Source organism: Leiobunum rupestre, chromosome 8 (assembly GCF_980474605.1).
Source record: "Leiobunum rupestre chromosome 8, qqLeiRupe1.1.hap1, whole genome shotgun sequence".
Lineage (NCBI taxonomy): Eukaryota > Metazoa > Arthropoda > Arachnida > Opiliones > Sclerosomatidae > Leiobunum > Leiobunum rupestre.
The window spans coordinates 35,919,392-35,933,861 of record NC_143391.1 but is presented as its reverse complement, the minus strand read 5'-3'; the positions used below and the strand labels follow the sequence as shown (position 1 = coordinate 35,933,861).

The following is a 14,470-nucleotide window of genomic DNA, read 5'->3' as shown; positions in this document are numbered from 1 at the left end:
TCATGGTGGATTCATCTATTGGCATTTTTAATGGACTGGCGGTAGCAGTCGGAGGTTTAGTGGTCATTGTCGTGGTCAGTAGATGGCAATTGCATGCCCCACAGACATGGGTGGCATGTGCCGACGGTCCAAAGGATGTCCCTTCTGGTTTTGCAGGTGGAGGTTTGCACGACTTTTTGATCTGTTCGGCGACCGTCTTTGCGGGACTTTGCTCGCGGCGGCTCTGAGGAATAGTCACTTTTTGTGGATGTTGCTGCTGCAGAAAACTTCGATGATGCATTGTCCTTTACATCGGTCAATAGTTCGTTCAGCAATTGTATATCAGGGCTGATGGAAAGAGTATCCGGCGATGATGGGGGGGTGAGTTGCCCGACATCCATGAGATCGTCGAGGTTCTCTGCTGATATTGTTTCCGGGAGAGGGGTCTGGATGACGCCAGCGTGGCTGGCCACCCACTGAGCTTGCAGAACGTGATGGGCGTCCGGGCCTCCAAGGCGCGGATAATGGCGCAATCCACCATTTTGTCCAAGACAGAAGGTACACGGACAATATTGAATCTTGGCCTCCTTGAGGGTCCAGGGTCCCAACACCAAAAGGGGTCGGCGGTCCTTGATAATGAGTACGTTCGCCAGCGTTATTTTTCGATGGTGCACCTCGATATTCAGGTCACGAAGCTTCCCACGGAGTAACCAAAGGGGGAAGTGTCTTGCTCGTGATACGAAGTCTGTCGTATCGTCATCGTTGATTAGTTCGAACTTTGTATAGTTCAGTTCTTTTGCCAAAGTGGTGGTTATTATTTCGCACGGCATACTGAGATCTAGCAGCGCTGGGACGATTTCTGTCATGGTGTCGTGATCGGGGTGGTAGTAGACCAATATCTCATGGGTACCTGATATTTCCCTAAAACAAAATGAAGTGGTTAGAGTGGGTCATTGTACCTTAACCCCGGCCCGGCGTATCCTTTCCCAAGGAGGTTTGGATACGGCCTCTCGGGTAAACGAAAAGTCAGACTTTTCGAGATTAGTTAGTTTGTTAGCCTGCAAATATCGATCGACGTCTGCTAGTGATCGCAGGCGGCAATTCGGGTGTAAGGGCGGATAATAATAAATATCCAATACCAGCCCTTTTTTAGTCACCGTTTTTCGGTAACACAGTTCCCGAATCCAACCCAGAGTCAGGGGTTTTAACCATCTTGTATCGCCCTGCGGAATATCGACCTCTGGTGTTGGATTATCAGGGTCTCCGGGCAGAGATGAAGACGACTCTGAGTCGGATTCATTGTCCGAAGATGCTGATGGTCTTGCCGCGACGTCTCTGATGCCTGTTTCTTCTGAAGTTGTCGGACCCTCTAGGATTGAAGACGGTTCCCAGGTGTCATCCTGTTCGGCCATAGAGTCGTCAACCTCGGCGTCGACGTCTTGTGCAAATGGAACATGAGTTGATTGTACGGAACCAGAAGGTTGAGGCTCATCAGCGGCGTTGTCAGCCTCATCAGGAATGATAACATCGAAATTGGTCCAATACAATTTCAACTGGCTGATGTGTTTGAGACCTCTGTTGACGTTAGTCAAGGCGTCTTCCAATTCGTACACGAGTGGGGTGACTTGTCGGATGACACGATATGGCCCTTCCCATTTCGGGCTTAATTTCGCGGAATGATATGTCGCACCCTGGGAAAGGTCGCAGAATTGATGGCGAATTGCAAGAATTCCAAGGACTGATCCCATCGTCGGTGTTCGTTTCCGACATACATGGAAATCATTTCGCCGATTACGCGATTCAACCGCTCTACTATATTGCTCTGGGGATGATACCCGCTAGAAGTTTTCATTTTGACCTTCAAAAGTTTACAAGTACCGTCCCATAGAGTGGATACAAACTGTCGGCCTTGGTCGCTAAAGATACGTCGTGGGAAACCCCAACGCAATATAAGCTTTGTGAACGCATCGCAGCATATTTCCGCTGTGATACGTTTCACCGGAACCAACTCCACGAATTTCGTAAAATAGTCCACGAAAACAATGAGGAACCTGTTACGTCGGACAGTCATCGGTAAGGGCCCTAAAATATCGACCCCTACCATGTCCCAGGGACCCGTTGTTTCAGTGGCCATCATTAAACCTGGAGTTTTTCGATTCCTACTTTTATATTGTTGACAAACAAGACAGCCACGTACATAATGTTGCACGTCCTGCCTCATTTTGGGCCAGAAATACCGAAAGCGTACCTTGGCTAAAGTCTTATCGCGTCCTCTATGTGCGGACGTTGGATGGTCATGTAATAACCGGAGAGTTTCTTTTCGAAAACGTAGCGGTAGATAAATTTTTCGGGGTAACGTTCCCCACGGCCGACGGTATAACACGCCATTTACGACTTCGAAAAGTCTTCCCAATTTCTCATTTCCCTCTGCTAACCTATCTATAATGTCCTTAGTTTCCGCGTCCTCAATTTGAGCGGTTTGTACGTCTGATAAGTCAAACACATTGAACATAGCGTGAGGAGGGGGAGGTAATATTATAGAACCCCCCTGATTGTCGGGATTGACATTACGAAGCTCCATGGCTGCCAGACCGATCGGTGCGCGAGAAAGCGCATCCGCTACTACGTTTTCTACTCCTTTTTTATAAACAATTTTAAATTGAAATGACTGCAAAAACATAGCCCATCTTACTAGGCGTGCATTCGGGTCCTTCACGTTATATAACCACTGTAGTGACTTGTGATCCGTCACCACAGTAAACGGTAGACTTTCCAAAAAACACCGAAACTTTTTGACACCCCAATGAATAGCCAAACATTCCTTTTCCATTGTTGTGTAACGCAATTCGGCAGCTCTTAAAAGCCTGCTCGCGTATGCCAACGGGACCTCAACGCCGTCTTGAATCTGACTTAGCATCGCGGCCACTCCCAGGTCAGAAGCGTCCGTAGTTAATATGCACGGACTTTCTGACCTATAAGTCGAGAGTGGGCCAGCGTGATATATCGCGTCTTTTAATGATTCAAACGAGCGTTGCTGTTCGGGTCCCCATTGGAAAGGAATATTCTTACGTTTTTGCCTATTCAGTGGTTCGGCTAAAATCGAGTAATTCGGAATAAAACGTGAATGCCAGCCCGTAAGACCGAGAAAACGCTGGATTTGTTTTACGTTACGAGGTGCGGGAAATTTTTCGATGGCTTCGAATCTAGATTTGTCTATGTGGATTCCCGTCTCGTTAACTATATGTCCCAGTATTTTAGCTTCGGTTCTTGCAAAATCGCATTTTTCAATTTTTAAAGTTAAACCGGCACTTCTTAATTGTGCTAGGACATATTCTAAATTAATCAGATGTTGATCCCAGTCATCGGAAACTACGAGAATGTCATCCAGATAGACACATATATCAAACTGAGCGCCATCACGGAATAGTTCGTCCACCAACCGCTGGAATGACGATGGCGCATTTGTGAGCCCAAACGCCATTACATTGAATTGGTATTTACCGGACTCCGTGATAAATGCTGTTTTCGGCGCGCTATCTGGATGCATTTCGATCTGCCAATAACCTGATCGTAAATCTAATGCTGTTATGAATTTAGCTTTTTTCATTCTACTAAGCATTTCTTCGATTCGCGGAAGGGGATACGGGTCTTTTCTCGTGATCTTATTCAATTTACGGTAATCGACACAAAATCGAATTTTACCGTTTTTCTGATTTACTAACACGACGGGCGACGCCCAGGGACTAGTCGAGGGTTTTATGACATGGTCTTTCATCCTTTGTTGAATTTGCCTTTCAATTTCACGTCGTTTTTCTTCACTAACCCTGTATGGTCGACTAGAGACTGGAGGTGCGTCCTCTGTGTGTATTTCATGATAAACTAGACTCGTTTTTCCTTCTTTTCGAGAGAATACCTCGGGGAATCTTAATAAAAGGGCTTTTAAATCCATACGGCGGGAGTATGGCAGATTACTTTGGTTGACCGCTTTTGTAACATCCTCTATAACTAGAGGCGATGGTCCCTTTTGCACTTTATTCTTTTCAAAAACAATCTCCTGATTTCCGAGGGTACACGTACCTCGACCGAAATCTATAACAGCGGAGACTTGTTTGTAAAAAATCATGACCCAGGATGAAATCGCATAGAAGAGATGGTACGATTAAAAATTCATGCTCGTAGTGTCTTCCTTTTATGGAAAACGACACTACTGCCGAGCCCTTAGTAAACGTATATTTACCATCTCCTAATATGATACATTCAACCTCATCCTGAGTGGGAAAATCTAATTTATTGCCTAATTTTTCTTGAAGTTCTCGCCATTGCTCTAAACTCATAAACGAGGCGTCTGCCCCTGAATCTAGACGAGCAATGCGAGAACCGTGTAAAAAATTGACCTTAATTGCTATAGGGGGGTCAACCGATTTTTTCTGAAAAGCGCCTAAAATCTTTTCGGGTTTGCTTGATTTTTGTCGGGGGCGCGGTACCCGTTTTTGCGCTCCCCGCTTGAGTTTGAGGGTGATGGACATTTTGTCGAAATATGTCCGAAGCCGTTACAATTATAACATCGTACTTTCGAGTTGTTACCTCGTGGTCCCGTTTTGGAAGATACGTCGTTTTGACTTGGAGCCGTCGCTCCCGTAGACGATTGTTGATTATCTTTTTCGTTACGCGAATTGGAATTACGCTGATCGTTGCTTTTGGTTATGCGGACGATACGAATTCTGAGAATGTGGGCTATGATGACTCGGTTTCGAATCATACTTATTGGGAAAGTTTCGAGGGTTTACCCCTTTTAATGCGGACTCTATTAAGTTACATTTTACTTGTAAGGAAGCTAAACTATGAATAGAGGTTGTTACAATTTGAAGTCTAATTTCAGGGCGTATATTTCGTTTTAAGATCGCCATTAAGGCTACATCCGATTGTGGATGTGACAATTGTTGATTTACTTTAATAATTCTTCCGAAGAATTTATCAATTGTTTCATTAGGCCCTTGAACTGATTGTAGCATATCAATAATGCTATTCTCTTCTTGTTCAGAAGGGAAAAAATAATCCCGAAATATGCCTTGAAATTGCGCCCACGTTGTTCCCTCCAAAGTACCATTAATTTGGCGATACCACGCCAAGGCCCGATCTTTTAATACTAAAGGTAACATTCGCATTATCGCGTGATCTGACAATCCTTTATACATTTTAAAATCGTTTAAGGCCATTAAAAATTCAGGTGCGTTCTCGTGACGCTTACCGCTAAATGTTAGGTCTTTCGGCGGCTCAGGCGGGCCTCGGCTCGCCTGTAACGCTGCCCCTAACATTTGAGCAAAGTCATTTAAATCCATTTCAATCCTTGCTTAAGTTGCAGCCTGAATAGAATTTAAATCGGGCCCCAGCTCGGGTGCCAAAATGTAACCGGCTTCTACCCTTATTTACAAATATTTAAACGGATAAACGAAGCCAACGGTTACAGTTATAGTTTAGACCCGTAAAATCTATTGTTAGGCCTACCGCAAGCAATGACAATGGATTGAATGGAATAATTATTTTTATTCGTGGCAATTAACAAAAAATTAAACAGAAAAAAAACTTACAATGTAGTCCAGGCCATCTAATTCTAATTGTTCGCTTTTTATCATTTTCCCTTTTAACGTTAGAGATAATTATTGAAAGTCGAGAGCTCGAGAAAATGAATCCTGTTGGATTTACAAAGGCAGGGAAAAATTGTCCTCTCTCTCTTAAGATTGGCCGGACTCAGGTTTTTATATTGAAGAACAAAAGTAAAAAAACTAATTTGTCACACGTGACCAAAGTACGTTTGTTTTCCGTGTCGGAAAAAATATGAAAGGGAGAGAGACTGCAACGAGGCGGGCGACATCTGTCGGTGTCGGCCGACCCGTTGCATCCTTCAAGACACCTCTAGCCCCAGTTCGGGTGCCAGTGTAACCGTTCCCAGTTCGAATTAACGTATCTTATTTAAGATGAATCACGTTAAGTCGGTTACGGTTACAATATGGGAACATTAGAGGCAAGGCTTAATAATAAGAAATCAAGACACGGTAAAAATAAATAAGAACAAGATTTATTGTTCCCTCTTAGGAAAATTAATTAACAACTTACAATAAAATTTAGACCTTCATTAGACATTGTCTCTTTCTATACTTCCCTCTTTCTTTTTGGGGATAAACAAAATGGAAACGAACAGTCTGTCAAGTTGGACAAAAAACTAACCAGCCAGGGCAAGGCACTTGGTGTAGTCGCCTTTATATTGGCCACCAAGCGCCGTGAGTCGCCCTGGCGGCGAAACTAAAAATAATAATTGGGCGCAAGATTTGATAACGGCTCATTCGCCATCTGGTGACTGAATCTGTTACAGTATTAATACGAGAGGTGCTAAAGATAATTTTTACATTGGAAAATGTGTTAAAACGTTTGGGACAAGGACTCCGAAAAGTGTTAAAATATCAGGTTCTCAAAACTGGAATAAACTTCCGAATCCGTTAAAAGACGTTGAGAGTATTAACCTCTTTAAAAAATAATTACCACCCATTATTTGACTCATATTAACTCGTCACTCTGGTGAATACTATTATGTCATTTACTTTTTTATATAAATCACTCATAGAACTTTTCTCATTTAATTTAATTGTAACTGTACTCTTATGTAAAGAAGTTTAAACTTATAAGATGATCCAATAAAAATCTATTAATGCGTAGGGTTAGATTAACCGTATTAATGAAATAAAAAAATTAGAAATTTATGCGTAGTACAATTCCAGTGCTGTTGCATGTGCATTCAGGCCCCAGGTTTTCTCTTTTGAACCACCTATACTCGAAATCAATATTACTTGAGTACACAACCAAAGGCAGCGAACTCTGTGGTTTCTGCTTTTGGTAGTGTACTCTGTTAACATTGATATAGAGTATATGACAAAAGACTGGCCCGGGATGGGGAAGTCCGTCGTGCAAGGAAAGCAGCAAAAAAAAACCACCTGTTCGCCTCAGTGATAACTTAGCTCCAACCAACACAATAAACATAAGCTTAGTTTCTAGGAATTCTACAAAAGGGGGCATTAAGTGAGAAACTGGATTTCTTAATACGACTTAAACCGTTGCAATGCTTAAACGAAGGGAAATCCCAGAGGAGCTGAAGTCGAAGCGTAAAGCATCGTACCAGTCACTACTTTGAATAGAGAGCGTCCTGGGGATTAGGGTTTTTTCTTTTTTACACTTTGTCCCTTTTGCAAATTCACGTGATATAAGTGACCACTGATCGTAGAGAAAGGACCTAGACCTTCGTTGGTCGGACTTGTCCCAGATAATGCGCGTTTCTTCATTTAGTTTTCTGCTCCTGAACAAACGGGTAGATCTCAATTTCGATTCTCTCCCAGTCAAATTTTTTTCTAAGTCTCTTCAGAGACTAACTTTGCCAAACAGCCTTTTTAAAGGCTATTTAGCTGTTTTAATCTAATTTTTAAACAGCCTTTTTCAAGGCTAATTAGCTATTCTAGCCAAATTATTCAAAAAGCCTTTTTCAAGGCGAATTAGCTATTCTAGAAAAAATATTCAAACAGCTTTTTTAGGGGCAATGGCACGTTTTTTTAAATCGTCGGCGCAAAGCCATAACTATAGTTCTGAGAAATACCTAGTCAAAGAATTGGGAAAGGGTTTAGAATCCTTGGGGACTGATAACAGTCACTGTTTTAGTAATACTGCTGAAGTTCTTCCAAACGTCAGTACTGATATGGAAATGGAACTAACTCATGAAGGAGAAATTGCAGAAGTAATTGCAAACCCCAACTTCAACCATGCACAAAATACATCAAACAACGTGTCCAATTCAAAAGAAATGGGCTTACACGCGTTGAATAACTTGGATATTAGTCTAGATAAAGATTGCCTTCCAGTTCAGCCTAAACTAAATCCTTTTCCTAAAAAATTAATTGGCGGTAGAAATCGAGGTTTCAATTCTTCTTGGTATGACAAATATCAAATGATTGAATATTCAGTTGCAAAGGATGCAGTGTATTGTTTTTGTTGCCGTCATTTTTTAGGCAGTAGAAGCACTGCATTTCTAAAGGGATTTTCGGATTGGAAAAACATGGGGAGACAATTCGAAGAACACTTCACTTCCAACAAATCTTCTCACCAACTAGCCTACAAAATGTACTTAGACTACATGGAATCCAAATCCCGTGGATCAAAAGTTTGCCACCATAGACTAGACGTTATTAGAAACAGAGAGGTCCTATCTACACACGTGGAAGTGATTATTTTATGTGCGCAACAAGATTTAGCACTTCAGGGGAACACTTAACCATCCGCCGACAATATTGGGAATAGTGGTAACCTTAATGCAATATTAGATCTTTTAAAAAGAAAATGTCCTGATTTATAAAAGCCATACTTAATCATTTTAAAATTTTAACTATATTCAAGAAAATTCTTTAAAATCGGACATTTCAAAATTAAAATTATAGATGGGGGGGGGGGGGGGGGGCGGTCTTTAAATCAGACCGGGCCTGTGTGTTAAAAATTCCTGGCGGGGGTACTGTCCGTTCTTTTTGTATGCTTTAAGTGACGTTTTTCGAATCTACTTCCAACCCCTCACACCTCCCTTGAAAGTCCCTCAAACGGTATTTAAAGAGTAAAGAAAATTCTTTGCAATATTTAGTGTCATTATTTCAAGGAGTTTAACAAGGTTTACTGCATGTATAATCGAGCTTATAGATGGTCATTGGGTTTCTTTTAATATTTAGATTTACCCATTTCTTGCCTAGTAAGTATTTAAGAAGAGCTGAACTTACAAGTTGTGCTTTTGCCTAATTGATTAAATTTTACTGATTTAGGTGTTTTGTAGGTAATCTACAGAGTAATATTATTGAAAATTTTTAGCCTCACCACAAAAATTGATCTTTTTAATAATTTAAATTCTGATTCGGCTTACAAATTTTGATCCATCATTATAATTTTATGTGACAAAATAAATTTTAGGAATGCAGTTATTTATTCCCTTGCAAATTTCTAATAGGTGGTGAAGCAGCACTTCAAGGATCTGCTGGGTCAATTCTAGGTGTTGGCAGCGATGTTGGTGGAAGTATAAGAATGCCTTGTTTTTTTTGTGGAGTGTTTGGTCATAAAAGTAGCAGTGGTAAGAGCAATAAACATGACTTAATTTTAGTTGAACGACACTTAAACAAGTTTTTGTCATTAAAATTATTAATTGTTTTTAGACTCATGTAGTTCTCACTCCAGTAGCTAATTGGTAAGATAATAACGGTCTTGTTATGATAAAGAAATTAGAAATTTAATTTTTTGTGTTAATCATACTTTTCAAAGAAATTATTAAAATAAGTTTAACATGGATAAACTAAGAATAACTTTTAATCATTCTTTCTTGACTACTTCGGTTGGAAGATTGCATACTTTCATAAATATTCCTTATTTAATTAACATAAATCTAAACATTGTGGTTCATATTTCTAATGCAATTTGCTTTATAATTTCACTTGGGTATTTGTCAGATGGGTAAGATCCAGTTTTAGCTCCATGTTGTTGTTATCCCTACATGTGCATCTCTGCAAGGAACTTTTAGCAGCAGCTTTGCCCATTTTCATCCCTCTCTTTCATGATGGAAAGAGGAAATTTATGATGTTTAGATAGAAAGGGGGAGTGAATGCTGAGGAAGAGTGGGGCACATGGGCAAAATGCTTCTTAGATTGAAACTATTGTCAATAACTCCTTTAACTTCTGGGGTTATTTATATTATTAGTACTAGTATTAAATTATATTATATATTAACTTGTTAACAATGAAGGAATTGTGAGCTGTGAAGGTCAGATTCCAATTGCGGAGGGTAAAATTGTGGAGTACTTATCAACAGGTCCAATGTGTCGTTATGCTACAGATCTAAAGCCAATGCTAAAAGTTTTGACTGGAAAAAATTCTGACAGATTGAACCTAGACTTGAAGGTAAATCTGAAGTGTTATTCAATATTTAATCATTAATTTAATTTAATTATACACCAAACTTCAGGATAATAGTTTTCTCTTTTTGTTGGCTGGGTAACAACTAGGCTATGTTTATAAAGTTAGTGTTTGTTTAAAAAACATTTACACAAAAAAATTAGCTGGTGCAGTTAAATATACTGTTCAAGTATGTGTGACTCCAATCAGGTCAATAATTTTTATAATTGGGCGGAACGAACGAACGAGCGCGCGAAGCGAGTGAGTGGAGCTCTGATTGTCCTGATCACAATGGGAAAATTTTTGTGTGTTCCAGTGTTCCTCCATCGCCTTTGGGGGAGGGAAGAATGGGGCCGGCGCAAGAGAGGAAAGAGGAAATTTGACTGTGTTCCTCGGACACCTTTGGAGAAGAACGGGGACCCAGGGCGGCACAAGATAGGAGAAAAAAAATGGTCCCCAGAGGGGGGGAGGGTTGTGGAGTACCAGAACGGGGAGACGAGAGTAGAGAGAAAATTTGGCATTGTGCCCAAAAAACTAATAAGTGTAGAGGTTTTATTTTGTACATAATTACTAACATAATAAATAGCTTACTCACAATATAAATAATAGCTTACTCACAATATAAATAATAGCTTACTCACAATATAAATAATAGCTTACTCACAATATAAATAATAGCTTACTCACATTATAAATAATAGCTTACTCACATTATAAATAATAGCTTACTCACATTATAAATAATAGCTTACTCACATTATAAATAATAGCTTACTCACATTTTAAATAATATCTTACAATACTTCTAATTAAAATCTTAGACATTCTTACTAACCTTATTTAATATGTTAAATATATGAAATGATTATGGTTGTGCGCGTTCCGCTCAAGTTTTTGTGGAGAAAACCGGTTCCGGGTTTGAGACGTCCTAGTTTTAACAAAGTTTAAAGCTCTTCTATCACTTTTGTAACCACCTCTTAAAAATTCTGTCACATGAAGAGAACTTTAGTCTACAAAAATAAAAAAAAAACAAAATTGGGAGAAACTAATCTTTATTTAGAAAAAAAAGACCAACAAACTAAGCTTAGTTAGAGATAAAATGTAGTACTTCAGTTGCTAGATCTTCTAGGACTTTTATTAAGTCATATTCTGTTGGTGTTTCCAATTCATTGTCTGTTAGTTTTAATTGCAAATTTTTTAGCTACAAAATGCATTTTTTTGTGAACAATTTATTTCAATAAAACAATTGGCTAAATACATTTACACACAATATCAGTACTGCCACATGTTATTTAAAACATGAAAATAAGGGTAAAGTCAGGAAGTATGATAAAAAAACTAACATGTCACGGAATAATAAATATTTTTAGAGTGGATAGCAAGTCTCATCAAAATTAATTTGATAGAATTTTTCAAAGTGAAACTTATTTTTCATTTTGGGATGAATTAACTCTGATCCAAGAAGAGAAATAACCATTCTAATCTGTTGATAGCTTGTTTTTTCATGGATATTACTAGAGTGGGTAGTAACAAAGCTCCATATTCTGGCTCCCTTTTGAGACTGCAAAAATCTCCCTCTTGAATTTGGTTTTAGTTTTAAAGGTGTGAAATACCATTGTGATGTCACCTGGCAGGAAAATTGCTTACACATAATTTGAGAGCCCTTTGGGGGATTTATTAGAGGATAGTAATTATTTAAAAATAACGACACTGATTAAGCTTCCTAACGCTTTGGGCCAGTGATAGGAATTTATAAATGCAAGATCTCTTTGGAAAGACACTCTACTACCTCAGTCATGTGATTTAAAATCTTACAACTGGGTACCTACTATTATTACTGTTAAGTATTTTCAATTAATTTTAATGACTTAAGATTTTTTTTAGGTTAATGTGTCAAAAATCAAGATTTTCTACTGTTTAGAAGAAATTACAAATCCAATAGTTACCCCAATATCAAGAGAAATGAAAAATACTCTAACTAAAGTGAGTATATAAATAAAAATTTAGGTCCATATTAGGTGCTTGTATAAAATACCCTTGGAATTTAAATATACTGGTTTTGTCTTGGGGTTATCTTTATTGATAATCTGATATTTTTTGTCTTTAAATTTCTGCGAGCACGCTCATGATGGGGCAAGATTCTAGAAAATCATTCCTGACTGGCAATAAAATATTGTAATTAGTTCTATATAAGCTACAGTAATCAATTGTAGTTACTAGTAGTAATGGTTGTTACTATATTTTTCTCAGCAATTTTTGCTCTGAATAGAAATGAGTTAATAATGAGTGATTAATGAGTTCATCTAATATATTACCAATGAAAGTATAACCAACTAAATTTAGTTCTGTACGTTAAGGGTAAAAGAAATAACCAATATAATATACCATTAAGCATTTGAAAAAGGTCTACACTCTTCATTTTTATTCATTTTAGGGGCTGACTTATTTCAGGTGTTTCTGATTTATCACAATCTAAAAAAAAAACATAATGAATGATAAAACTTAGCACTAAACATTTCTTCAAAGTCATCATCATTTAAGATAAAATCAAATGTTGATAATTTCAAACAAAATACTAATCATTAGTAATTCAACTGATTATATTAAAAAAAAACATTCCTACTCCGTGACCTCCCTTACTAAAAAAATAAGTTGTCTAAGAACTTGGTTTTAAGTTTGTATTTGAGACAAATACAAACTAAATATTAACTAAGACCATACTTAAATAACTTTACACTAACTAGACTACTATTTTTTTTAGTAAGAGCTACATAATCTTGAATTTTAAAAATCTTACGAGTCATGGCTTTATACTATTTTAAAAGTTTTTAAATAAAAGTGACAAGATACTTCATGACTAAAAGTTGTTTATTAAATAAAATTTAACTTCGGCGAGCTTTCCGACCGCAGTCCCTTTTCAAGCCTGTCTATTATAATACTAAGTCTATTCGTTTACATTCTCATTCCTTTTCGGCTTCTTCCAATTTTTTTATGTAATATTATTTTTTCTTTTCCTTTATCTTTATTTCCCCCAATTGTTTATGTCCATCGGTCCATTGTCTTGATTTATTCTTCCTCTGTTTTTAATGTGTACAGTTTCCTTAAAAATCCTTTTTATCCAATTTGTTTTATTGTCTAATATTTTTTATCATCCCACTGAATGTTATGTTCAGTTTTTATTTAGGTGATTAGCTATACCATTCTCTAAATTTTGTTTAAAAATCGCGTCTTTGTTTTCTTTAATACGTTTTTTAAATTTACGTTTTGTATCCTTTAAAAAACGGATAAAAAAACAAAGAGAATGGTATAGCTAATCACCTAAATAAAAACTGAACATAACATTCAGTGGGATGATAAAAAAATATTAGGGTGAAGTTAACTACATATCACTATGTATTTGTACCCCGCTGCTCCGCCTAAGCACTACTGCGGCCTACGAGAATAAACAGGCCGGGACAGAAGTGCCTCACATATAGCAAACAAACGCCCTCATCATGGCCCAACAAAAGGCGACACCATGGGCTGCCCGGAACCCACCCTCGCACAGCTGAGGACTAGAGTGACTTATACTTCCACGTTTTAGCCCTCCCCGAAAGGTTATAGAAGGTCGAGTATGGATTGCACCTGGGGATCCAGTGACCCCATTAGGGACAGTGGAAGTTAACTACAGCGGCCTTATTGAATTTAATATTCATTTTGCTTGCGCCTGATAGACCTTGTCACGTAGATAGCGAGGGTATTTTTTTATTTTGGCCGCAAATGATTATTTAATTTTTTAATTTAAAAAAATCCACATTTTTGGGCATTTTCACGTTTTTTGTTGTACTTATTTTCGTCGTGTGTTCGCCGACACCACAGTTTCGGTTGCCAACACCACTTTTTTTCAATCCTAATAATATCCACGCGTGATATTCCGGTAGTTTATAAAATAAATTAAAAGTTTTATTAATTTTGGGAAATTTCTAGGTGTTTTGTATTTTTGGGCCGCAAACGCTTATTTCAGTTTTTAATTGAATTTCAAATTTTACTCCTTTTTTTTCCTTTTCACGTTTTTGGTTGTTATTATTCAGATACTTTAAAATTATATACTTGATGCTTAAGGCTTGGTACTGTCCTCTATGTCGCGTTATAGATGGGGCCGATTAAGTTGGCCCCCCTTTTTTGATTTCCCAGAAAATGTCTATCAATTTTATGCACCCACAATGCAACAAAATGCGAAAACAAGAAAAAGAGATGCGACTTAACCATTATCGAGATATAATTAAAATTAAAAGGGGGGCTAAATTAACGGACTCTGCCCCCATAATTTCGTTATTCAACCAGGATACAATATCATAGCCACTACATGTCAATGTGAAGAAATGTGACAGATATAATTTTGATTGCGAAAAAATATTTTATGAGAAAATTAATAGAAAAAGTGGGGGGGCTAACTTAACAGTAACCCCCCATATTAATTAATAATTTTAATTAACTTTAATATAAAGAGACGTCAATGCGAATTAATGCGAAACTATTTTTAACGAATGCG

General features: G+C 38.0%; 1 protein-coding gene across 2 annotated transcripts in view; it reads left to right on the top strand.

The window, feature by feature from the left end:
- The window catches only part of LOC149933287 (fatty-acid amide hydrolase 2-B-like), a 60,440-nt gene that overhangs the window by 28,355 nt on the left and 17,615 nt on the right, over positions 1–14,470 (top strand). The window contains exons 4-6 of one of the 2 annotated variants that reach the window (XM_090156296.1): positions 9,005–9,124; positions 9,791–9,945; positions 11,824–11,922. In XM_090156296.1, the coding sequence (XP_090012422.1) occupies positions 9,005–9,124; positions 9,791–9,945; positions 11,824–11,922 (374 nt within the window). The remainder of the gene's footprint in view (positions 1–9,004; positions 9,125–9,790; positions 9,946–11,823; positions 11,923–14,470) is intronic. The other variant, XM_090156297.1, reaches the window with a different exon arrangement.